This window comes from Sander vitreus, chromosome 24 (genome assembly GCF_031162955.1).
Source record: "Sander vitreus isolate 19-12246 chromosome 24, sanVit1, whole genome shotgun sequence".
NCBI classification, from domain to species: domain Eukaryota; kingdom Metazoa; phylum Chordata; class Actinopteri; order Perciformes; family Percidae; genus Sander; species Sander vitreus.
The window spans coordinates 10,167,105-10,193,593 of NC_135878.1; the positions used below are offsets into that span (position 1 = coordinate 10,167,105).

General features: G+C 41.5%; 1 protein-coding gene across 1 annotated transcript; it reads left to right on the forward strand.

The window, feature by feature from the left end:
• The first annotated feature begins 7,534 nt into the window (after nucleotides 1–7,534).
• Nucleotides 7,535–25,204, forward strand: LOC144513001 (sodium/potassium-transporting ATPase subunit alpha-1-like). Its single transcript, XM_078244043.1, has 23 exons — nucleotides 7,535–7,647; nucleotides 8,626–8,736; nucleotides 12,002–12,061; nucleotides 12,684–12,785; nucleotides 12,961–13,062; nucleotides 13,154–13,267; nucleotides 13,597–13,731; nucleotides 14,811–14,928; nucleotides 15,169–15,437; nucleotides 15,543–15,851; nucleotides 16,678–16,812; nucleotides 17,085–17,277; nucleotides 17,386–17,561; nucleotides 17,665–17,801; nucleotides 21,990–22,140; nucleotides 22,293–22,461; nucleotides 22,564–22,718; nucleotides 22,892–23,015; nucleotides 23,141–23,286; nucleotides 23,391–23,521; nucleotides 23,853–23,954; nucleotides 24,332–24,423; nucleotides 25,019–25,204. Exons 1-23 carry the CDS (start codon nucleotides 7,636–7,638, stop codon nucleotides 25,045–25,047), a joined length of 3,072 nt encoding a protein of 1,023 aa, XP_078100169.1. The 5' UTR covers nucleotides 7,535–7,635; the 3' UTR covers nucleotides 25,048–25,204.
• Nucleotides 25,205–26,489: the final 1,285 nt, after the last annotated feature.

Sequence of the window (26,489 nt, forward strand, 5' to 3'; positions counted from 1 at the left end):
TTTAAGGCACACCACTATGTGGCCCACATAACAACAAAATTGTCCACTTTTAAAACAGACTTAGTCTGCGCTGACACACCAACCCGATTATCGGCCGTCGGACAGTCTGGCGAGGTCGGTGACTCGGGTCTGTTCAGTGTGTTCCGTGCCGTCGTCAGTCGGAGGAGCCGTCGGCTTGAATTTGGGCCGATTTCACTTGTTGAATCGGCCAGTGGGCAGTCGGACTCAATGACCAATCTGATGACGAGCGGGATGAGCGTGACGAACGCCCCTTAAAATCTGACGAAAATCTTTCAAACTGACCTTTGTCAGCATATATACTTTTCTTCTCCCTGAAGAATGTCAGTCCATCCCTGGGGTGCGCTCTGGCTCACCTATGGTCTCAGGGTCAGCTTTGCACCTTTCCTCCTTTCACTCTTCAGCCTATTCTTTGAGAATTAAGGCTGACAGATTTAGGCTACATCTGGTGGCTCTTCTTTGGCCCCACATGATATGGTTTTCGGCTATTCCTCTTCTCTCGGACGAGATGCTGTGGCTCCCCCACACCAGAGGGATTTGCTGTCTCTGGTAAGCGGGAACCTGTAATGCAAGAGGCCCGGGCCCCAAAAACTAGGGCAGCCTAAAAAAAAGCTGTTGGGAGGGTATTTGCCACATGGTACAAGCTCACCAGGTGGATCCCTACTTGGCGACAGCACGGGACATCCTGTCATTCCTGCCGAATCAGCTGGAGGCAGGAAAGTTGGCCATACCCTGCATGGAATGCTGGTAGTGGTCAAGGCAGTGTGTGTTGTTGCTTCCACACTGAATGAGCATGACTGTTCCCAGACATTTGTCCGTCTTTGGGGTTCGGACCCAATCCATGGAGCACTATAGCGTGCCTCCTGATCTTGACACTGGGTTCTTCCTGGCAGAACCTTTTGCGAGGTTTCATTGCTGGAATGTGGCTGCTGTTACCTCCTTCCAAAATGTAATACATTATAGATTACTAGTTACTGTCATTTGAGAGTAATTAGTTATATTACAAAATTACTGTCTCTGAATTGTAATGCTTTACACTACTTTTGCGTTACTTTTACCAAAATAATCGCAGAAGTATGACTTGGCAGGTATTGTGAATTTTACCATGGGATCAGTAAAGCCTGATCTTTATCCAATACATCATAATTTATTTATTCATAGATAGATAGATAGCTATATAGATTTTTATTGATCCCAAAAAAATGTGAAATTCCGGTGTTGCAGCAGCAAAAATATCAGACACACATCACACATACAGAATATACATGAAGTAAAAGGATACAATATACATGAAAAAATAATAGGATAGAATATAAGAACAATGGTTTAAAATATCTATAAGTTGGGAATAAAAACTGTACAACTGTTTAAATAGTATTTATAAAGCTGTAGGTAAACAAACCTATTGTGCAAGTTGCAATCAGTGCAGTTGTGATGTCTTATGTCATATTCAGAATTTTGTGTTATATTAATCTGAATCTGCAAAGTAGGCTAATCTATAAATTAAATAGCCTAGTGAAGTTAAACGTAGGCCTACAGTAGCCTACTTGACTCTAAATTGTTGTGGAGTAGAATAATAAAGTAGGAGAAATTGAAAATACTCAATTAGGAGTAGGCTTATCCTGATTTCATGCAGGTATAAACAAGCAACATGTTTGCAGGGTCACAGAAGTTAGGACGAGATACTGTGGGTGCTGCGGAGCTCGAGCACCCACGGAAAATACTGAGCACCCACGTGTGCTAGACTGGCAGTAGGCTACATTCATTTAAAATTAAACATTGCAGTTGGTGCTAGGTGGAGCGGCTTTCATAGTGTGATTGGTTATGTCGCTGTCAGTCCCCTGCTCCATATCCTATCCACCAATCACAGCATCTCTCGGATGAAAATGCCTCTTTAATGAATGAAAAAATGTTTTGACTACTTTAGACTTTTTTGTTTAAAGGGCGTGCGCCCGTGAGCACCCACGGAGGAAAACATAAATCTGCGGTTATGAGTCAGGGTCAAAAATGTGCTTGATAGGCGGGTCACCATGGAAGGAAGGAACAATATATTTAATTTTTGAAAAACGCTGCTTTAATTAAATTATTGTTATGGGATAGAATAATAGCTGATGGTTAATTCCAGTAGGAGGCAGTAATGCAACATATGGTATGCCAACTGCCTGGCTGTTGTTGCATTTGACAGTGTTTGCCTCCGCTGATGCCAATAAGCATTAAGCAACGCAGCTACTTCTGTAAGGCCTTCTGCAGGCTGTTGAGAAGGCATGTCTGTATGAAATGAACGCTTCTTTTTCCGTCTACCTTCTGCCTTACGGTAAAACTGAACTGTCTTCCGGTGTTGTGCCAAACAACTACCTTTACTTTGCTACAAATGTCAGACATGTTATGATACGGGGTACTTGGTTGAATTAAAAATGCAGGTTTTCATAGAAAAATACCTTATCTTGTGTAGATAACAGTACACTGCTTATAAGCCTTGTATAATTAAGCGGGTGAGTAATAAAAAATATCAACTCTGTACAGTTGTCATGAAGGAGGAATTTAGCAAACAAAACAAAAACTCAGAAAAAATGAGCGAAAAAGATCTGTCATCTGTAGCTGCTGTAATCCTATAAAAACGCCCACCAATCACTGCCTCGCGGTCCACTTGGAAAGAACCAATGAAATGCCTCCTTGTCCCGCTGGACGAGCCTGAGCTCAGTGAGCGTCGTCACTGCCCGGAGTTTTTGCAAGTCTACTGGAGAATGGAGAAGAAAACTCATCAGAAGTTGCCACTGCCGCCATCGTTGCTATCATTCGGTTGGACAGGTACGTTTTGTTGTTGTTGTCTTTTTGTTGTTGTTGGTTGTTTATAGGAAATGTCTCTGGCATGTCTGTGTGTGGGGGGAGCCCCGAGGGCAAGGGGAGGTTTCCCAGAGGAGATGCTACTTTCAAATCTTGATAGCTTTAAAACTTTACCAACCCTGCCTTTAAGGAAAAGCATGTCAGATAATGTTGTGTGTGCATCCCCATTACTTCAAGAGCCAGTCTGCCACAATGGTGTATGCTATGTATTGCTCTGTTGACCACTAATGCAAAGAGGCCCTCAGTGAAAACTAACTGAGACCACTCTAGTGCTATATCTACTTTGTGTTAACCCTTCTCATTATGAAGGCCCCTTCTCCCTTAACTCCTCTGATGTGTGTGTGCATACACAGTATTGTCATACCAACCAGGTCTCAGATGGCCTGCTTCAAACACGAAAACTGTGCATGCTGCCCTATTCAGGCTAAACCAGCAAATCAGGTTATTTTCCTTTCGACTTCACAGGTAATGTCTTTTACAGCAGAGGGTGCTAGTGTGAAAAAGGCAGCGAGAGTCTGCAGACAAAGGATCGAGAGATATCGAGAAAATAGGAAGAAAGAGAATGAGGTTGATGGATGATGAGAAAAGTGAATGGATGTGATAAAGAGGAAGGAAAATAGTCGAAGATGGAGAACAGCAAATATTAGCGTTTCGTCTATACAAGCGTTTTCAAGACATATAATTAATCATCTTACTATTATTTGAAAGCTGTTGTGTGTACTCTGTTAATTTGTTTCTGATGAATTGTCATGCTGATAACAATTCAGTTGAGATGAAGCAAGCGGGTGGAGAGAGAAAGAGGCTGCAGACGGACACTAACATTATCAATATGTGTGTGTGCAAATGTGATTGAATAGAAGGTATGGTCATACAGTATGTCATTGTGAATGTGGCCCTAAAAGTATTCACACACACAGCCACATGTTGTTAGCTGGCATTCCAATGAATTTTCGTGTATGAGAAACTGCACCACAAACCAGTTTCCATTGTGTTTTATTGTCTTGTGGCGAGCTGCAGCCATTATCTGAGTGGATACACAACACTGAGTGTAAGAGGAAAAGTGGATTTGATTTTGGGTTGAAGTGTCCCCTTAAGGTTTTTCTCAACCTTTCTCCCTTAGCTATCTCTTACACCACTGTCCTCTTACTCCTAGATCTATTTCATGTCATGAATAGAATTGGAACAAATTGAATTCAATACACTACAGGCCTCACTGCCATGGCAAAGCTGCCACAAAATGAGCTGCTTTCATTGTACCATAACTAGAACAATAGCACAGGACGCATTCTCTCTTTCGGCCCTCTCATACTTACTAATCTTTTACCTTTTTCATTTTTGTTCCTCGCTTACTCAGAATTCCTCTTCTCATCCCCTACTATTTTACAATCTTCCCCCCTCCTTTCTCCTCATTATTGTATGATAACACCCCCCCCCCGCCCTCCTTCCTGCATAGTCTAGTGACTATAAACAGTAGGAAGTTTACTACAAACACATCCAACAACCCCCACTAACCAGCCAGCCAACAAGGACAATCCCTCTTCCTTTCAATGGACCGGAAGGTTTTATGGTTTTGCAAGTTCAGGGTCATGAACTAAAGGTGGCAGTCAAAGATAGGGATGTCACAATACCAAAAATCTAGTAGTCGGTTCCGATATCAGCAAAAGTACACGATATTCAATACCAAAGTCTATACCACGGTGTGTAAAAAATAAATAAATACAAAACGAACAATAATACCTACACATTAATTACTGCATCAGCCGGTCGCCGTCACCTTCCGCTTTCTTTGTGCTGGCATTTGAAACTTGTTGATTTATGATGTCTATGGTTAACTGCACCTCAGATGTCTGCAGGGTAAATACAGACAGCTAGACTAGACTAGACAAGTCGAAAAACCACTTTGTCTGTTCAAGGACACAGTATGTCCAGAGCATTAGGTGGCTCAACCATTCATTTAAAATACAGTCAGTTAAACTTCATGGCTTTGCTTTAGATCTCTGCTAACAACAGAAACACTAAAGTAGGGCTTACAATTGTAGCTGCAAATCTTAAAAGTACATCTGCTTGACCAATAAAATAAGTCTCAATATCCACTTCCTGGTTTTGTAACAACGGATCTTAGCCCAGGTTTGGACAGGAAACCTAAATCTCACCTGAACTTTTAGAGGACTCAGCACTAATTGAATCTCAAATCTGATTTCTGTGTGTTTCTCAGGATGATCAACATATATTAATCCTGTATTGGTACAGCAGGCAGTCAGCAAAGGACCTTCTTAAGCTCACTTAGTGTTGCAGCAATGTGAATCTATGCTAAACACAATGGTTTACTATTATGAAATACAGTCCAGTCCTAGTCTTTTCACTTTTCCTGAGGTGGGTAGACTTCAGGCTTCATCTACACTACTACATTTTTCTTTTTTAATCAATGTTTTAAGACAAAAATAATCGCTCTATGGTGTTTTAAGCCCCCAACGTTGACTTCAAGGCAGCGCTGCAACCGTCGACTTTAAAGCACCTAACCCTAATCATAACCCTAACCCTAACCCTAGTCTAATCCTAGTGCCTTCCAGGCAACACTGCCTGGAAGACGACGTTGGTGGCTTAAAACACCAAACACCAAAATAATCTCAGTCCACATGAGAGCTTTAGCTCCAGTAGCTGAACTAATCTCCAATCATATTCACATGTCATATCACATGAACACCCACATACACTGGGCACGCGCGTGCCAGTGTAAACAGGAAGTAGATTGTCCAGTGTTAATCTGCGGTTCAAAATCATGGATGTATAAACTGAACATACAGAAATACTTGGGCGCCTGGGTAGCTCAGTTGGTAGAGCACGCGCCCATATGAAGAGGTTTATTCCACGATGCAGAGGCCTGCGGCGTTGTCCTGCAGGCCTTCCTCCTCTCTCTCCCCTTAATTTTTGCGCTCATGAAAGAACAACAATGGCGAAAAGTAAGCCCAGCGATTTATTTGCTTGGACTGATGACGAGGTAGAACTGTTACCCTAAGAGCCCTAAGGGATCGTCCACGATACGGTACCGTACGAAACGGCACCTCTGATTAATATTTAGATAATTTGATAACGGTTTAATTTATCCACTTACCGATTTTTCTTGCTAAAAGCTAAGGAGTTAGCCATCACGGGGGTGTCTTTGGTGTCTGTTCTATCCAGCCTGGAAGTTGTGCCTCTTTTCGGAGTTGTTCAGCAATAAATCCAAACTATCCCTCTAGATTTATCCACTTGATGTCCATCATTTATCAATTTTCCGTCATTTTTGCCGCTAGCTCGATGCTAGCTGCCATTTTGAATATCCCATGATGCTTATGAGATTGTGTTGACGTTTTTCAACCAATGGGAAGGCAGGTCCGGCTATACAAAGAGTATATGGAGGGAAAGATGGATCACTCCAGCGAATCCGGAACAGAAACAAAGGCTCTAGAGTGGCAAGATAGGTCACCCAGTCTCTTACCGTTTCTACAGAGAAGAGTGTTTTGGAGATGTGGCACACATTTGGGCCTTTGGCTTGAAATGTAAATAGTTTGTCCTTTTTTACATGAGTTATAATGCTCATTATGTTTATTTTTGCACTGCATGACCTAAATATATAGGAGAACTGTTTTCAACATTGCTGTGTGTGATTTCAATAAATATGACATTATTATTTGATTATTGGCATAAGTGAATGTCATGAGGTCAAAAGCGTGCAAGTTTTTTTGAAAAAATGTATATATTTTGTCAACTGTATAAGTTATAATGTTTATTTCTTCACAGTGTGACTCCTAATACATATGGGAACTGATTTAGACAGGAGATTGGCTTAGCTTTTATTGATATGTGTGTGATATCAATACATATCTGTGAGATTCATGTTCCGTTTTATTTATTTATTTGTCTTTAAGGTCATACAACCTTTTTTTACATTCAAGTGACCTCACTGCAGCACAAATATTCTAATAGCCCAGTTTTTCCTGAAAAAAATGATGTTCATAAATTGACTGTAGACAACAGGGTTGATGTTTTACAAGCTTTTTTAGAAAATAAAACCAGACGGACAATGAACTGTAAAAATGACCTTAGGTATCTGAGCGTTAAAAGGAATGTAAGCCTATCTAACCGATAAGACTGACTGACATGCATCATCGTTTCCAAAGGTCTCCATTTATGCCCGTCCAGACTACAATGCAAACCCAGAGTTTTCAAACCAAAACGGGGGCAGGAGCAGTTCCAAATTTCTGTGTTTTTTTTTCTTCTGTTGAGTAGTGTGAATGCGAGATGTAAACGTAGCAAAATATATTTGTTTTTAAACCCAAACGTAGTAGTGTAAATGTAGCCTCAGAATCCATTACGTGGTTGTTTTTTTTGTTTTTTTGTTTTTGTTTTTTTTTAACAGGGCAAATTGACCTCAGACAGAGAGGGTAAACGAAAGGATTCTCTCCTTTGCATTTGACTTGTTGTCCCCAACATTACTCATCACCTGTTCACTTTCACCTCTTTCAACCCCCCCCCCCACACACACACTTTTTCCCCCCCACTTCCACTTGTTGTCCCAACATTACTCATCACCTGTCCTGTTTCACCCCTTTGCATCTTCACTCCCCCCAAACTCCTCCTATCACGGCAGGTGAGATGGTCATGGGTATAAAGGTAGGCTAATGTGAAGCAATCAATCTTCTCTGCTCTGTGGCTGACAGAGTGAGTGGCCGAGGAAGGTTGCAATTTAAAAAGACATTTGGATTGACTTGGTTTTCATTCCACATTGCAACCATGGGACTAGGAGTAAGTATTGGAGCCTCTTCAAATGTTTTGGACTAGTTTCTTAAGGACGTTTTTTGGCCTCTTTATTTAAATGACAATGTATTTTGCAATTGTCTATTCACTTTGCAATTTTGTCATTCAATTTGAATATGCATTTTGCTATTGACAATTTCATATGCACAGTGGCAATGCACTCCTCAACTCAGTTTAAATTATTTTTAACAAAAATTGGAATGAAAGCTCAATCAATAGCATTTTATTTTGCTGTGTTTTTTTTGGTCTCTATTCAAATGGCAATGTATTTTGCAACTGTCAATTTAATTTGCAATTTCATCATTCAATTTGAATATGAATTCTGAAATTGACAATTTAATATGCATGCAACGTTGCATTGAAAAGTTTCAGCGTTCTGAACTGGCCAGTTTCAGCTGATGGAGGCACCAGCAACTCAGCTTGTCAAGTTGCCAGTGGCTGGTTTTAGAACAAAAGGCACACCATCTGTTTTAACAGTCAATATCTAAGTCAGCTGGTCAAGTCAGATACAACTAACTGTTTTATATCAATGAGTTACAAACTGTCAAATGGTTGAAATGGCAGAGTTTTGGACGGAGGCTCATAGAGCGCCTGTGAGCATGGTATATGGTTGAGCGAGCTAGAGAGTGACTGAAGAGAGGGAGCGGCATTACTAGAAATGCAACTGTAGAAAGTTAAGATGCTAGAAATTATATATATCTAGAAAACCCTGAAAAGTGGGAAGTTAGAACGGAAGTACAGAGAGTCGTTGCTATGAAAATGATACACCCTCTCTTCTAGTTGCATTGGTGTAAACTGGCAGGTAAACTGGTCAAGTTTTAACTCGTATCATAGCAAATATTTGGTCTGAACTGAGCTGCAACAAGTTCTTCTTAGGCCATATTAGCATGAATGTATTATAAAAACATGTTAGCAGCTATTGACACTGCTCTTGCATCTTATTTTGTTTCACTTTCTTCAATTCAGAGAGGGAAAGAGGAGTACAAACTGACCGCAACCACAGATGGCGAGCACAAGAAAGAGAAGAAATTTCAAGCAAAGAAGGATATGGACGATTTGAAGAAAGAAGTTGACCTGGTGAGTACACAAAAGATACGCTTGAGGGAGATATACACAACATTGACCACACAGACACATCTGGTCCTCACCTTAGACCACAGACAGGCGTAATGCTGCTCCCCAGGTCCATCGTCCCCCCCCCCTCCTCCGTTGCACACCATCCAACTCTTTCAGTCCTCCTGGTTTTTTTTCCCTCCTCCTGCTCACCTGTGGGGAGGGAAAAGGTAATTGGAATTCTTTTTTTTTTAGTGTTCTTTGTTTGGGTGGGGAGCAACACTGCGGTAACCGAAGAGACAGATACATTATCTCAGAGGTTAAAAACATGAATTTATAATACTAGTCTAAAAAACTTAAACAAATGAAAGACAGGTACTGTTCATATGTGTCCTTAAAATGACCTAGCCACAGTCCAAATACCTCTATGGGTAATACAAATTGTTCATGATTTGGGGAGTGTTCTACTTGGAGTCCAGGGCCGATTCCGTTCCTTAGCATCTTGTCCTCCTCACGTGGTCCTGCTGTCCCTTGAAACTGCTGCGGCTGCTGCAGAGAAGAAAACAGGCCCCCTCAGGCATGGGTACACACAGACAGAGACTTTATCACACACACAGTTCCAGATCATAGGTCACTTTCCTTTACTTAGCTTATACAGGCGTTGAACCAAGTCTTTCCCCCTCCTCGTCACAACCAGCTTGTTCAAGGAAAAATGCCTCGTCATTCAATACCAAATTTCAAAATCTAAGGAGCAAATCTCATCAGCGACAGTGAGCCAATAAGCATGCAGCATGCTTCAACCAAGATCTAATAATGCTGCTGATTGGCTGTCTATTGTTACACATCGTAAAGACACGCAGGAAAAACTCTGTTACTCGCAAAGACGGGGCTCACGTAGCAGTAGCTGAAAAATAAATACAAGATTTGTACCTTAATGTGTAATGCTGTAATTTTTTTTTGTTAAAATGAATTTGTTCAGGAACCAGTATCAAAGTCACGGTATTGGTATCGAAAATATTTATAACTATACCCAGCCCTAGTCGTTAGCACCTGGCAATGGACTTTGTGCTGGCTGGGTTCGGATTGCTGTAAGGATAGTGGCTGGCTGCTGGCTGGCTGGGGACTGACTGTGGATGTGTCTCCGGAGCTGTTGTCCACTCTCATCCCGACTGAAGTCTCTTAGTGCCGGGGGAGTGAGGCAGACAGACGGAAGGTGTGCTAACTGACTAAATTAGCATAAGATTAGTCATCTATCTATACAGCTAACATTACGTGGCAAACTAAATCGTGGGTTAGCCCAGGGCCATGGTCAAAGCAATCATACTAAAAATAACTTTAGAGCGTGTTGAACAATATTGTAACCTTATAACCACAGACAGGTGTAATGCTGCTCCCCAGGTCCATCGTCCCCCCTCCTCCGTTTCACACCGTCCAACTCTTTCTGTCCTCCAGTTTTTTTTCCCCATTCTCCTGCTCACCTGTGGTCAGCTTATATTTGTGGTTGGTCCCTCCTACTGATGACACCATAGGCTGGCTGTGGCAAGCCTCCACCTCTCATAGGTTAAAACCATGTGAAAAAAAGGTCACATGCTGCCTCTAATCCTGCCGAGTAGGCTCCTCCTCCATCTCCTCCCTCACATGGAAAAGTGCACAAGCCCTAAGCTATCCTCCAGACTCAAGCTTTTCTACTACTACTATTAGTTCTGGTACAGGCAATTGGGGCATAATTAGTCAAAAGGGGGGTATAAGTCAGATTAAAAACATGCAAGATGAAAACAGCACAACATAAAAAAGCATGCATAACACCAGAGCAACAAGTTTAAAACACACGTTCACCCTGTGACACATGCATGGAAGTTTAGGTGGGTTTCCTGTGTAGAACAGTACCCCCAATTTCTACTGCTTCTACTTGAGCTTTTTCTCAGTCTGTATCTGTAGCTGGCTGAGGTCATTTCCCAAGAACAGTGAGGCACTCTTGCTTTAAGTTCATCCCCAGGTCAACGAGAAGGGCTGATAAACCACTGACTAAAATGTACAACGGTCACATTTTATAAGCAGAAATACATGTATTAAAGGTGTTTATAGGTTTCACTGGTAACATGAATGATTTATCTCTTCTTAAGAACTTCTTTTGTTCTTTAATTACTGCGTGTTTGTTCTGCAACGGCCTCTGCCCAATGTCACCCACCAGGTCGCAGAGTGCTGCAGGTTATTGGGCAATAAAAATTCCCATCTAGATGACATATTAATGATTTTTGTCCTTGGTACATCTTAACTAGATCTCAAAGTCCTGCCGCCTGCTGAAGGACATCTCAATGCCATAGCAACCGTAACACCAGTCCGCCATAACCTCCCTAACTTAGCATATAATTTACTGCAATTAACAGCAGGCGGTGTCTTTAGTGTCTCTTCCAACTGCTGAAAGTGCATTGTGTCTTCAGAAAGTTTGATTTTGAGAACAAAAAAGGGGCAACAGTGATTCAATGTCATGTATTGATGATCCTCAGGTGTCAACTTTGAACCATGGTTGAAAAATAACAAACTATTGGGCAGTAGTGAAAAAGTGTAGTTGGGTCTCCATGGAGCCAATGAAGCCGACATGTTAATAACTATTGCACCATCATACAATTAAGTGAGGCATCAAAGTACAGCTAAAAGACAGTGGTAAACATTGACGATTTTAGACCCTTTTTAAATTTCATCTTGGGTGACATTGATTACTCGCAGCAAACTGTTTGAACCATGCAGACCTCTCAGGTTGTCTGGGACAGGTCTGCTTTCTTTCCCCAGAGTCACAACTAAACGTGGAAAAGAAGCATTCAGTTTTTTTATGCACCACATATCTGGAACAAACTCCCAGAAAACTGCAGACCTTCTGCAACTCTTGCCTTGCCTTGGGTGACTCCATAACTAACTGAGCTCTTGGCGGTTTAGCTCTTGTGTTTGGCTGCAAATATTCAATCATCAGCCAACTCTAGTTTTACTCGAATGACTGCTTTGACTAATCTTAAAATCACACTGTATGGACCGGCATGCATCCATAATCTACCGGGTGAGCTAGAGGTCGCCCCAGATGATCGATTTTGCCTTGTCATCTTTATGTTCCCTGTGTCCCTCTGAAGGACATGACAAGACATTTTTTAATCCTCAAAGGAGAGAATATCTGCTGTTTTAAAATGACAGGGATTTTAGCTTGTTTTACGCAATGTCTCTCAATATCTCTCTCTCTCTCTCTCTCTCTCTCTCTCTCTCTCTCTCTCTCTCTCTCTCTCTCTCTCTCTCTCCATAGGATGATCACAAGTTAACCTTGGATGAACTTCACAGAAAATATGGAACCGACCTAACCAGAGTGAGTACTCTGCATGTATGTGTGTGTGTTTGTTAGTTTTTGCGTGTTTGTGAGCCACAGAGGCACATAAGCCCAGAGGCCAGGGAAGAACTTACTATACACAGACAATTTTGCCTGTAAAAACTTTGCCACCGCTTTGCAAAAGGCAGACTAGTGAACATCCAGGCACTCACTGTCAGCGGACTATTCGGAAATGAATTGAACCGCTCAGCACTGCTGTTGTTGAAGTTGCCTGTGAAAATCCCAGTTTATACAGTCTATGGTGAAAACCCAGCGTAAAGCACAGTGAGACTAAATGTATATTTTTGTTGTTTTTTTCAAAGTGTGCGGCAACCTGTGACACTGCCCCACTCTCATTTCCAACCAATCACATCATTTCTCCCATCCTGTCGCTGGGAGCGACCCAGGTCGTGCGCAATTCACGTTAATATCGACCCTAGTGATGCCCTGATCCAACCCACCTCCCACCCAAGTAGATCGAGGAGGGTTAACCCATTCAAACACACAGTCAACCTTGGTATAACCCTGGTTGAGCCATTGGTGTGAAAGGGTATTAGATTACACCTCACACCTAGCTCTTTTTTTTCTGTCAATCTGCCTGTCAAACCTGTCTATTTTTTAGGGTCTTACCAACAGCAGAGCAAAAGACATCCTGGCCAGAGATGGCCCAAACGCCCTCACGCCTCCTCCCACAACGCCTGAATGGGTCAAGTTCTGTAAACAGGTAAAAGTCACTTCTTCTGAGTTGAAATTCCAGTTCGGGACTGTGCAACATTTTCCATGCAAAACAGAAACGTATTTCACATATTAAAATGTCAATGCAAATTCACTTTAATTTGATAAAGAGAGAAAAACCTGTAAAGTTATGACACTTGAATGTTGTTTAATCTCATTTCCAGCTGTTTGGTGGTTTCTCCATGCTGCTGTGGATTGGTGCGATCCTCTGCTTCTTCGCTTTCACTATCCAGTCTATAACAGAAGATGAAGCGGCCAATGATAACGTAAGGAGGTCTTTGTTAGTGTATGATATTAATTAAAGAATTAATAGCACCAAAGATGAACTGACTAACAGTCTTTTTTCCCTCGCTGTAGTTGTACCTGGGTGTGGTGCTTTCCTCTGTTGTCATCATCAGTGCATGCTTCTCCTACTACCAAGAGGCCAAGAGCTCCAGGATCATGGACTCCTTTAAAAAAATGGTTCCACAGGTGAAATTCTCTTGACTTTTTGTACCTTCATGTACCTCTATCACACCTCTGTCACAACTTTTTGAAACAGCATAACTGAAAAGTTATGCAATTATGCAATTAGTTGCAATTATTTACAAAATAGCTCAAAATGTTGCTCATGTCATATTTAAGACAGTGACTAATGATAAAATATCAACAAATAGCCGTATTGTTTCATCAGCATTAACACACTGATGACTCATTTTTTTCATTTATCATCTGGTTTCTTGCTAATGGGAATAAAAGCATGTATAATTCTGGTCCGAAATTGCCCTAACAAAACATATATTTCATCTTGGTTCTCGTAGCAAGCCCTGGTCCTCCGTGACGGCGAGAAGAAGATGATCAACGCTGAGGAGGTGGTGGTCGGAGATTTGGTGGAGGTGAAAGCTGGAGACAGGATCCCCGCTGATGTGAGAATCGTCTCTGCTCACGGCTGCAAGGTCCGTACCTCAAAGACTTGTTATTAATCTCCCTTATGGAGCAGTGGCTTCAAACAGCACTTAAGATAATACATATGTATACATTGTTAGAGTTTAGTATAGCTATACTTAAAGTCAATTGAGTCTTTACATTACATTAGTTAAATGTCCATCATTCAGTTGTTTTTTTTTACCAAAAGGTTATTTCAAACTGGAGTACCCAATTTCTGTTAAACATATAAATACATTTTACAAAGTGTTCTGTGTTCTTCTTGCATAGATTTAAGTAATTGTTTTTCACTTCATTCAAAGCAAACAATGACCACTTATAGTGAAATATAACCTGATTGTAATGTATTATATTTACCTATACCACAGGCATTTTACTTAACTTAAAGCGCCCATACCACTTATTGACTTAGAATCACATTATAATACCTTACAACAGTGATTATTATGCATTATTAAAGGATTAAAATGTATTAAATTATGAGACTTATAATACACTATGATCCTGGTAAGTATAATGATACTCGACCTTATAAGTCATTATAAAATGGTTTATGTGTTTTGATTATTGTTATAAAGCATTATGATTATTCACGAGTGCTTATAACTAAACTTATAAGCAGATTATAACCACATAAATGCATTCATAATGAATTATAGACACAAAGTGACCAGCTATTATAGAATATTATGATACTTGACCTTATAAGTCATTATGAAAATGCTTTTTGGGGGTGGTGATGGTGCAGTGGATATGACACATGCCTTTGATGTGGGAGATCTGGGTTCAATTCCCACTACGATACATCAACCAATGTGTCCCTGAGCAAGACACTTAACTCCTAGTTGCTCCAGAGGAGTGCAACCTCTGATATATATAGCAATTGTAAGTCGCTTTGGATAAAAGCGTCAGCTAAATGTAATATTATGATTATAGTTATAAAACATTATGATTATTTATGAGTGCTTATAACTTTACATAAAGAGCATTATAAGCAACCAACTTTTGTTGGTCCTGTAGACATCATGTCACTTTCACTTCTCTGGATATCTTTGGTATTTCATTCTTGCTTTACTTTTTACTCCTTCAGGTGGACAACTCCTCTCTGACTGGTGAATCTGAGCCTCAGACTCGTACTCCCGACTTCTCCAACAACAACCCTTTGGAAACCAGGAACATTGCTTTCTTCTCCACCAACTGTGTTGAAGGTAGAGAACTAACAAATAGCAGACAACACAGAAGTTGTGTAGACTTTTAAATAGATTAAAGTTAAACCCAAGTTGGAAGGAAATTAAACTTAAAAAAAGATTTCATGAAATTACAAAAGTTATAAAAGGGCTGGGCAAATTTATGTAGACAATATACAGTAAGTTCATGGTAAAAAGGAGTTGCTACCCCACTTTTTTCATGTCATTTTTATTACTCAAAAAATCTCTGGCTCTGTCCAGGTACTGCCAGAGGAGTCGTCATCAACACCGGAGACCGTACTGTCATGGGTCGTATCGCCTGCCTGGTTTCCAGTCTGGAGGGTGGCAAAACTCCCATCTCCATCGAGATAGCACACTTTATCAACATCATCACCGGCGTGGCTATCATCCTGGGTGTTACCTTCTGTGTCCTCTCACTCATCCTTGGGTATGGCTGGCTGGAGGCCATTATCTTCCTCATCGGTATCATTGTGGCCAATGTGCCAGAAGGTCTCCTGCCTACTGTCACTGTGAGTTTTTCTGGCCGAGTCTCATTCTCTCATTAGTTGATGCAAAGACATATGTAATAAAAAGTAAAGATATTATAGCTATGAACACTTGCTTTCTGTCTCTAGGTGTGTCTGACCCTGACTGCTAAGCGTATGGCGAAGAAGAACTGCCTGGTGAAGAACTTGGAAGCTGTCGAGACCCTGGGCTCCACCTCCACCATCTGCTCCGACAAGACCGGCACCCTGACCCAGAACAGGATGACCGTGGCCCACATGTGGTTCGACAACCAGATCCTCGAGGCTGACACCACAGAGAACCAGAGTGGGGCCTCCTTTGACAGGAGCTCTGCAACCTGGGCTGCCCTGGCCAGAATCGCCGGACTCTGCAACCGTGCCGTCTTCCTGGCAGAGCAGACCAACGTCCCCATCATGAAGGTGAAAAGCTTGTAATAATAAACATGTAATATCTGATCACCACAAAAGAGTCTAATCAACTCACTAGTGGAGGAAAATACCAATAACATTGCCTTTTGATGTAACAAAAAACATCATTGTTTAATTGATCATTGAAATTTAAAGTGGCTATGAGGATTGATTCTAGCGCCCCCTTTGGACAAAAGCAGTAGTGTTTTTACCACACCTGCTGTCGTAAAGATCTTTTTTACCGAGTGCTGGCTGGTGCTGTATTACCCACTGTATTACGAAGTTAGCGTTACCGGGACAGCATATAGTTGCGAATGAATGTTTTGCTCAGATTATCATTTACGTAAGGGAATACGTTACTGATGCATCGTTGCATTTTAAGTGTTGCATACGGTAACTTAGCCTACTTTGGATGTATTGTGAGCTAAACTGGGCACTAAATGGAAGGGGGACATTATTTCATGTAGGCTTCTTACGTACAACCACATCGCATTGTAAAGTTATTTTATGATTGAAATGGTCATATTACATACCTGTCTAGGAGGAAGAGGGCCTATTCAGGGTCAGTTGTGAATTCTTTACAATCCCGTAATTCAATTGTCTCCATCTGTTAAAAGCCCTAGCGGCGTCTGTCAAAATCCAACTTTGTGGTGTGCCTGGGTAGCTCACCTGGTAGAGCGTGCGCCAATATACAGAGGCTCAGTCCTCAATGCTGCTGCACTTTGCTGCATGTCATTCCCCTTCTCTCTCCCATTTCATGTCTAAAGCTGTCCTGTCAAAAATAAAGGCCTAAAAAAATGCCAAAAAATCCATCTTTCTCCTTTGCTTAAATCCTCAGAGAGATGTAGCCGGTGATGCCTCAGAAGCTGCCTTGCTGAAGTGTATTGAGCTGTGCTGTGGATCCGTTCGCGGCATGAGAGACAAATACCCCAATATTGCTGAGATCCCCTTCAACTCCACCAACAAATACCAGGTAAACAATCCACAGAGTTTACCATAGCTTTCAAATTTGTTCAACATGTATATCGAAAAGGTTCAACCTGTCTAAGAGAGGCGAAGTCATGCAGATTTTAATCGCAAGAAACCTTGCAAACATAGTATTGTAAGATACTTGCAGTGGTATCGCCCTTTAGTGGTTGGGTTTTTCTCCATCGACCAGTTTTTTTTATAAATGAGCATACTAGCATACTTAAGAATACAATTAGGATTGAGTTTTTTAAATACAATCTTTCCATTGTCCAAAAGCTCTCCATTCACAAGAATGCAACTCCCGGAGAGACCAAGCACCTGCTGGTGATGAAAGGTGCCCCAGAGAGGATTTTGGACCGCTGCTCCACCATCATGATGAACGGCAAAGAGCAGCCTCTAGACGAAGAGCTGAAAGACTCTTTCCAGAATGCCTACGTTGAGCTGGGAGGACTTGGAGAGAGAGTTCTGGGTACAACATAGCTCCATTCTACAGTCACATCCTTATGTCTTTAACTAGCGTGTCGAGAAACAGTGATCTGTGAACTTACGACAAGCATTTTCTTCCCGTCTTACTCAGGTTTCTGCCATTTCAACCTGCCTGATGACCAGTTCCCAAAGGGCTTTGATTTTGACGCTGATGAGGTGAACTTCCCCACTGAAAACCTGTGCTTCATCGGCCTCATGTCCATGATCGACCCTCCTCGTGCTGCTGTGCCTGATGCTGTCAGCAAATGCAGGAGCGCTGGAATCAAGGTATGTAACTGTAGTCTTTTTAGGTGTACAGTACATGTATCTATAATTTCAAGACCAAAACCACAATCATGTCTGTGTTAATACTTAACTTCTTCTCCCTTAGGTTATCATGGTCACAGGTGACCATCCCATCACAGCCAAGGCTATTGCTAAAGGTGTGGGTATCATCTCTGAAGGCAACGAGACAGTTGAAGACATTGCTGCCCGTTTGAATGTGCCAGTCTCAGAAGTCGACCCCAGGTTAGTACTTACTTACTAAAGCTTAGTTCTGAGTGTTCTGATGGCACTAAATATTAAGAATAAGACTTTTTGGCAGATGAACACCATGCTGACAATTATTTACATGAGGTGAGCGGGAGTAGCAGTTCTTCCTAATACTTGTACTTAGGGGTGGGGGAAGAAATTGATACAGCATGCCATTGCATGTTTTCTGTGGCAACACTATATCGATACACAGGTGCCAGCTATCAATCTTCTACTATATTAACAGCATGTGAGAATTTAACTTTTTGTTTTTCAATTCAATTCCATTTTATTTATAGTATCAAATCATAACAAGAGTTATCTCAAGACAGTTTACAGATAAAGTAGGTCTAGACCACACTCACACATATAATTTACAAAGACCCAACAATTCCAATAATTCCCCCAAGAGCAAGCATTTAGTGCAACAGTGCTAGGAAAAAAGTGTTCTCTACCAACTCTGCATTCTGGGAGTGCAGTCTGCAGTGTTCTAGTGCGGCAATAGGGTATTAAGGGTACTATGAGCTCTTTAATATATGATGGTGTCTGACCATTAAGAGTTTTTTAGGTCAGGAGAAGGATTTTATATTCAATCCTGGATTTTACAGGAAGCCAATGCAGAGCTAATACGGTATAAATATCTCTTTTCTTAGTTCTTGTCAGTACACGTGCTGCAGCATTCTAGATCAATTGGAGAGTCTTAAGGGACTTGTTTGAGCATTTTTTCAGGATATATCCTGATTAAAAATAATTCCGAGATTTTTTAACAGTAGTGCTAGAGACCAGGGCCATGCCATCCACAGTACCTATATCTTAAGATAATAAACTTTAAGATGTTTAGCCAAGTACAATAACTTAGTTTTGTCTGAGTTTAACATTAGGAAATCATCCATTTTATGTCCTTAATGCATGCTTGAAGTTTAACTAACTGACTGGTTTGATTGAAAGATATACTTGGGTATCATCCGCATAACTGTGAAAGTTAATCAAGTGTTTCCAGATAATACAGAGGGTTTTCACAACGCGTCATCATACCATAATTCGCCATATTGGAGTACTCCGCATCACAACAAAGCACAGGCACTGAAGTAGATCCCGAACTCCATCAAGGAAAATAGTTAATTATTGCCGTGTTTTAGGTTGTACCAATAGGTCAGACCGAGAAAAACATTTGGAATATTATAGACTTCCAAAAGTTATTAAAAACCAGGGAGAGGAATGCCAGAAGTTATCAGAGGAAAGGAGGCGCTTGTGGTTGGCAAAGTTCAACCAGGATCTACGAGGGAAAAATCTGTCTTGTTCGGTCTTTGAAATGAAAAAAAATGATTGAGAGTCACTTGGCTACACCTTGAGTATCGCTATGATATCATACAGTTAAGGTTAGGTTGATTAAAGACGTTACTGCATTACTTACTTTGGCCTTCACAACACAACGGTCGTTGATGACTTGGTACTGCATCTCCCTCACCCATCCACACACCATTTGGTTATAGGCTTCCAAACTTTTGTAGGATTTAAGGTCTTCCGCTGTGTATGGGCTCAGCGAGAAAACCAGGTAATTGACTGTATCGGGATATGCAACTGAAGGAAGAATCACCGGGTCGCCATGGATCCAAGAAGAGGGAGCCAACTTGTAGGGATCTGCACCACCAGTAAACCGTAATTTCTCGAAATATTGCACCTTTTCTTGTGGTCCAAGTCCTTCCCTATTTGCCTTTGCATCTTGGACGCATTTTGATGAGCTTTTCTGTTGTTTAGACATAAAGTATTAAAGTATCCAAAGCGCACAATACTCCATTGCTCCATTCAGTTGTTTACACCAAGTGCCTTCAATATGGCCGCGCATCCAGGTTACCGCGCAGAACGTGATGTCAGTGAAAACCTTCTATTGCCTAGAGGAAGCATATATAAGGTGAATAGAATTGGTCCCAGCACAGAGCCTTGTGGAACACCATGGCTATCTATAGCGTGCCTGGATGCTTCATCGTTAACTTAGCAAACTGAGATCAATCTGATTGGTGAAGGTCGATAGGAGAAAAGCAGTCAGTCAATATATGTCAGTTCTTAAAGCTGTTTCTAACGGTCCTGCATTTAAAGGTAAACTTGAACAAGTTGAGGCAAGTGTTGATGAATTGTATCTGTAGTTATAATTTTGTCATTAAAACAAGCTCATGAAGTCGTCACTACTGAGAGCTATAGGAATATACGGCTCAATAGAGCTGTGACTTTCTTGAAACAGTCGGTGGGTTATGTACACTGACTGAAACCAATCAAATCTATTAGTGAGATGAACGCAATTCTGAGACTGCCGTTATTGTCTGTTTGTGATGCTGAAATAAATTATTGAAGAGCTGGGGGTGTCACTCTTTCAGGGGGAGCTAGTGGTGCTATGATGCCTAGTGGAGAGTGTACTTGGTAGTCAATTACATAATGATGTGGATAATGAGTGCCAGTGATCAGTTGCATGCTAATTGTTCATGTTATTTAAGTAAGCAAATTAAGATTTATGCCATCAGGTTTGGCGCTCCCACAAAAGATTAAAATTGTCAATAAATACAGCAATATGCTGCCGGCAGACAATGGAGATCCACGTGTGGAGGCTCGGGAGCCTGGAGAAGTATCCTATTCCACAACCTAGCAAGGGCACTAGTCCAGAGATAAAGATATTCAGTCTGGAGTCTTTTAAAATGCCAAAGAGCTGGTTAAAATTCTGTTTTAAAATCTCCAACTGTTGCCTCCGGATATCATTGGTGCCCACGTGGACTACCACCATTTCCACCGAGGGATTGGCCTCCAGTATCTATGGTATCCTGGCAGAGATGTTGTATACAGTAGTGCTGGGGAAACACAGGGGGAAAGTTGTGGAGGATTGCATATTGGCATGCCTCACAATGGAATCCCCTATGATGAGGGTTGTAGGCTCAACGTGGACTGGAAATCAGGCGGGTGGATGTAGCAGCTGTTGGTACATTATTGAGGACAGAGGGACGAGCAGCTGCTCTGGAGCTGGTCCTGTTGGTGCAGGTGCACGAAGCAGGCCATTTTTGTCCCGGGCTGCGGTGCAGGGACCTAGTGAGAGGAGGAAACTCCTGTTCTTCAAGCACTAAGAACTGAGGCCGATGTCTCGGGCTGGAGGTGGACCAGTGGGTGATTTGCGTTGAGCCTAATGAGCCCAATGAACCATGGTGCTGATTGTCCCGGGGTGGAACACAGTACAGTCTTGGTCCTGGCTCCCGTTCGCAACTACTGGTCTTCAGTATGTGGGTGAGACAGCTTTGTCCATGGAACCATGTCATCCAAGTTTCCACTGGCAGTCTCACCTGCAGCCACTAAGGTTTACCATGGAGTCCATGAGCCACTCCTCCTTATCGAACTGGGAGCAACTGGAGAGGTGAATGCTGGCATGATAAAAGTGCCCAGGTTTAAAATACTCCATAAAAGGGAATGGCTAGCTTAGCTGCTAGGCTAAAAACAAACCTTGCTGTAAGGCAGAAAAGGCAGTTGGACTGATCAGTGTCCCCGAGTTGGTCAAAAAAGTGCCTCGGAACACACCAAAGTGGCGAGACGTAATACGTCTCCATAACAGCAGGCGGTGCTAATCTGTATTGTCGCCCAAAAATTAAAACCGGCAGCTGATTGGACGAACACGTCACGTGGGTCTGGTTTCTCCGGAAATTCAGTCATGGCGGCTTGTTCAGAATACAATCTCATACTGTACTAAAATAGTTCACCGAAACGTGTTTCTGAAAACATTTTAAGCGAGAAATAGGCCATGCAGTTGCTGATTCTGTCTTCATTTCAGATCAACAAAGGTCAGTTTAAAAGATTTTCGTCTAGAGACTCTAGCCACGCTCATTCCGCTCCCCGTTTCCGGGTTAGCACTCTACCAATCAGATGGGTCATTTGAGTCCGACTGCCGGCAGTGCCTGCCCCGCCGATTATACATGTCAAATCGGCCAAAATGAAGGACGACGGCCCCTCGGACGGACGACGGCACTGAACACACCGAACAGACTCGAGTCACTCACCTCTTTGGTGTGGTGTGGTGTCTGTTTTTGAAAGAATTTCTTTCGACATGATTTTCTTTTTGTTTTGCCCTGATTATATCCCATTCTCAATTTACCTCTCAAAAACAGGATGTGGGATTACAACCATTTCCTAATGCTGCTGTGGTTTCCTCTCCAGGGATGCCAAGGCCTGCGTTATCCACGGGGGTGAGCTGAAAGACATGAGCCCAGAGCTGCTTGACGATGTGCTAAAACACCACACTGAAATCGTCTTCGCCAGAACTTCCCCTCAGCAGAAACTTATCATTGTGGAAGGTTGCCAAAGACAGGTCAGCATCAAAGAAAATTTAAGACAATTTCGCAGACACACATTGGGAGTAAAAGCTTTCAGAAATGTCTAATCGTAGATTTTTTGTTTTGTAAAAAAATGTAACTTAAATATTGCAGTGGACATCCTAACACTTCTTTCTTTTCTCTGCAGGGAGCCATTGTGGCCGTGACAGGTGATGGTGTGAACGACTCTCCAGCTCTGAAGAAGGCCGACATTGGTGTCGCCATGGGGATCGCTGGATCCGACGTCTCTAAGCAGGCTGCTGACATGATTCTACTCGATGATAACTTTGCCTCCATCGTTACCGGAGTGGAAGAAGGTAAGATTTACATCAAGGCTTAAATGTGGAATACAAACTGCAATAAAGCACTGATGTAAGCGCTTGATTTTCCTTTTATTAATTTCTAAATGACTTTGTCAGGCCGTCTTATCTTTGACAACTTGAAGAAGTCCATCGCCTACACTCTGACAAGTAAAATCCCTGAGATGTCACCCTTCCTCTTCTTCGTCCTCGTCGACATCCCTCTGGCCCTGGGAACCGTCACCATCCTCTGTATTGACCTGGGAACTGACTTGGTGAGTTTTTTAAATGAGGGGATAATAGGGAATACTAGGTAATCTTATTTCTTACTGTAACAGTTTTTCATCATCGGAAAGTCTTTATAAACTCAAATGTGTGTGACAAAGAGATTGAAAATACTTCACTGACTGATGTTTTTTCCCTTTTTTATTTTCTTATTATCTCCCAGGTCCCTGCCATCTCCCTGGCTTATGAAGAAGCTGAGAGTGACATCATGAAGAGACAGCCCAGAGACCCCAAAACTGACAAACTGGTGAATGAAAGGCTCATCAGCATGGCCTATGGACAGATTGGTAGGCATACCTAATGGTACCTAAATTGTATTTAGGTGACAGAAATGATTGTTGTTATTTTGTGCTTTTCTATAATGTTGAACCTTTTCCAAAAGACCCATCAAAGTGCTCTTCTTCTCCGTTAGGTATGATGCAGGCCGTGGCTGGCTTCTTCACATACTTTGTGATCCTGTCTGAAAATGGTTTCTTCCCCTTGTCACTGCCTGGGATCAGAATGCGTTGGGACGACAAAGATTTAAATGACATGGAAGACAGCTACGGACAGCAGTGGGTCGGTAATGCTCATGCTAAATGAATGGTATAGTTCATTCACATTTTCAAGGGAAGAACAGAGGAGGAAAATGAACTAATATTTTTAAATGTTGTATTCACCAGACATACGAGAGCAGAAAGGTCCTAGAGTTCACATGTCACACAGGTTACTTCGCCAGTATTGTGGTGGTCCAGGTGGCCGATCTGATCATCTGTAAGACCAGGAGGAACTCCATCCTGCAACAAGGAATGAAGTATGTACAAAGACATACAGTATAAGGCCTTTAGGGTATAGACAGTGACTTCCAAACATGTATTTTCTTACACGATAAAGTGTAGTGCATGTGTGTAGTCTGACCTTTGTCTTTAATATCTTATATTTCAGTCAGTTTATAGACAACAACATAGTCAAAAGTTTCGATAACACGCTAAAACATCTGAAAGTGAATTGTTTATGTATAATTATAATTAGAGCTTCAAGAGTTGTCATCATAACATTAATCAAAGTGTAGAATGATCTCAGGTTAATAAAGTAACACATATTAGTTGAATTGTTCTAACAGTGTTGACTCTTTGCTCTCACAGGAACCGTGTCCTCATCTTTGGTCTATTTGAGGAGGTAGCTCTGGCTGTCTTCCTGTCATATTGCCCGGGCACAGACCTTGCCCTGAGAATGTATCCTCTCAAGTGAGTAAAACACACACACAACCTTATATACGCATACTATTTTCACTAAATGGTCTTATTTTTAATTTTCCATGCAAATGTTTTTTTTCTTTCCATGTATGCAGGCGAATCTATGAGCATAATATGCATTAGGTTTATCCTTATTAAAGTTGTCATCCATGAAATTCTTTTTTTCTGTTAATTTACTGACATACAATGTTCAATCAATTAAACATAAATATTTGGTTAACAAAACCAGTTGACAATATTTTGATTATTTTCTTTTGCTTTTTAGACACTCAAAAGCAGCCCACAAATTAAAGAAGAAGAAAGGGCTAAGCTTAATGTTAAATCTCCACGTGATGGTCTGTGTGCTAAATCTCTGTGTCGTACCTTAGGCTTACTTGGTGGTTCTGTGCTGTCCCCTATGCCATCATCCTCTTCTTTTACGACGAAGCCAGAAGATATATCCTCAGACGCTACCCAGGCGGTAAGACCTTTACTCACTTTTTGCCTTTTGAGGCTTTTGTATCACACATTTTCTCCTTGGTGGTGAATGTGTGTGTGTGTGTGTGTGTGTGTGTGTGTGTGTGTGTGTGTGTGTGTGTGTGTGTGTGTGTGTGTGTGTGTGTGTGTGTGTGTGTGTGTGTGTGTCCATGATTAATGTGCAAAAACCAGACAGAAAAAAAGCAAGTTAAACTGACACAGTTTACATTTTGGGTTGATTTATTTTAACAAAGTTTTTTTTTTTCACTATGTAGATGGCCCAATGCTATTTTTTAACCTGGGCTAAATTAAGTTTTACAGTTTCACTCAAAAGTGGAAATTCCAGCTTCGAGCCAAGTGATTTTTGGCCTTCTGTGAAACCCTTCAATTTATAGTGTGTAGAGTCACACTGACTGCTAGTATGATGATGTCATCCTACAGCCTGGGTGTTAAAATAAAGGCCACGGCCTTTTTAGATCCACCAAGTCATCCCTTCTTTTGATTTGTCTGTGAACGACAACAAGGAGAATGTAGACCCCAAATGTGAGGCGAAACATCCAAAGACCTCTGTCCCTAATTCTGTCTCTTTTGGTTTCTAGGTTGGGTGGAACAGGAGACATACTACTGACACAAGACACAAGTTATTTACTGCCACGTTATATATGTGTCTGAGATGTTAGTCAGACCCAAAAAACACAAAGCATGGATGAATAAATATAGATGTATTGATATCAATGTTTTGATCTATATGTCATTCACAATAAAACATTTTCCATTCCAATGTACATTAAGGCTTTTTCTTGTGCCACACTTTTCTTATTGCTTCTCTGACAAGTAAAGGCTAAAAACAGCATTTTCAGGGATTTGATGCAGGATGTTTTTCAAGGTTCAATAGATATGTACCAGTGAGTCAGGTCCGGTGAACCACGCAGTGGGATTATCCACCTCAACAGTTCCTAAACTTCAGTTCTGGAGACAGATTTGATTCGAAGAGGGTGGGCATGAATTTAAAATAACGCAATTATGATAAAGAGAGAAAGAGTTATCCACACTTCACAGAGCAAATGGGATGTTTTAGGACTGCTGTTATTACCACAATGAACAGCAGCTCACATACAACACATCCTACTTTGAAAACCGACAGCTCCAAATAGTGCATCAAAAACATCAAATTAAAATCAAATGTTAGTGTTAGATTAGCTGTGTATACTTGTGACTGATTAAATAACTTATCATCACTATCGAAATCAACTGTTTAAAAAAAAACAACGTTTTAATCATTATATTCCCAGAATTTTATCTTTACTCACCAGTCATTAAAGGAAGGGTTGTTATCTATTTCCAATATCATTTTTTTTGTATATTCTTTGAAATGGTCTTTACACCCCAACAGCAATACAAAGTCTTTATGGGCTCTGAAAAAGTCATCTGTGGCTGCTGTAATCCTGTAAAAAAAAACAAGTCCACCAAACACTGCCTCGCGGTCCGCTTGGAAAGAACCAATGAAATGCCTCCTTGTCCCGCTGCGAGCCGGAGCTCAATGCACATAGATGCTTTCCAGAGTTACTTCAAGTCTACTGGAGAATGGAGGACAAAACTCAGCAAAAGTGGCCTCTACCTGCCATGGTTGCCTTCTTTCTGTTGGACAGGTACGTTTTTGTTTTGTTTTTTGGGGGCGGGGGGGATTCATTGTTTACAAGAAATGTCTTGTTCACGTCTGGGTGTGTGGGGAGCCCCGAGGGCAAGGGGAGGTTTTCCAGAGGAGATGCTACTTTCAAATCTTGCTGGCTTTTTAACATTACCAACCCTGCCTTTAAGGATAAGAATGTCAAATCAATGTGTGTGTGTGTGTGTGTGTGTGTGTGTGTGTGTGTGTGTGTGTGTGTGTGTGTGTGTGTGTGTGTGTGTGTGTGTGTGTGTGTGTGTGTGTGTGTGTGTGTGTGTGTGTCCATTATCTCAAGAGCCATTCTGCCATGATGTTTGCTATGTATTGCTCTGTTGACCGCTAATGCAAAGAGGCTCTCAGTGAAAACTAACTGAGACCACTCTAGTGCTATATCTACTTTGTTT

Excerpts from the sequence above, each read along its gene's own strand:
- LOC144513001 (XM_078244043.1), top strand. Across the intron at positions 12,062-12,683 it reads ATGGAACCGACCTAACCAGA|GGTCTTACCAACAGCAGAGC; the intron begins GTGAGTACTCTG and ends TCTATTTTTTAG. Across the intron at positions 23,522-23,852 it reads ATCCTGCAACAAGGAATGAA|GAACCGTGTCCTCATCTTTG; the intron begins GTATGTACAAAG and ends TTGCTCTCACAG.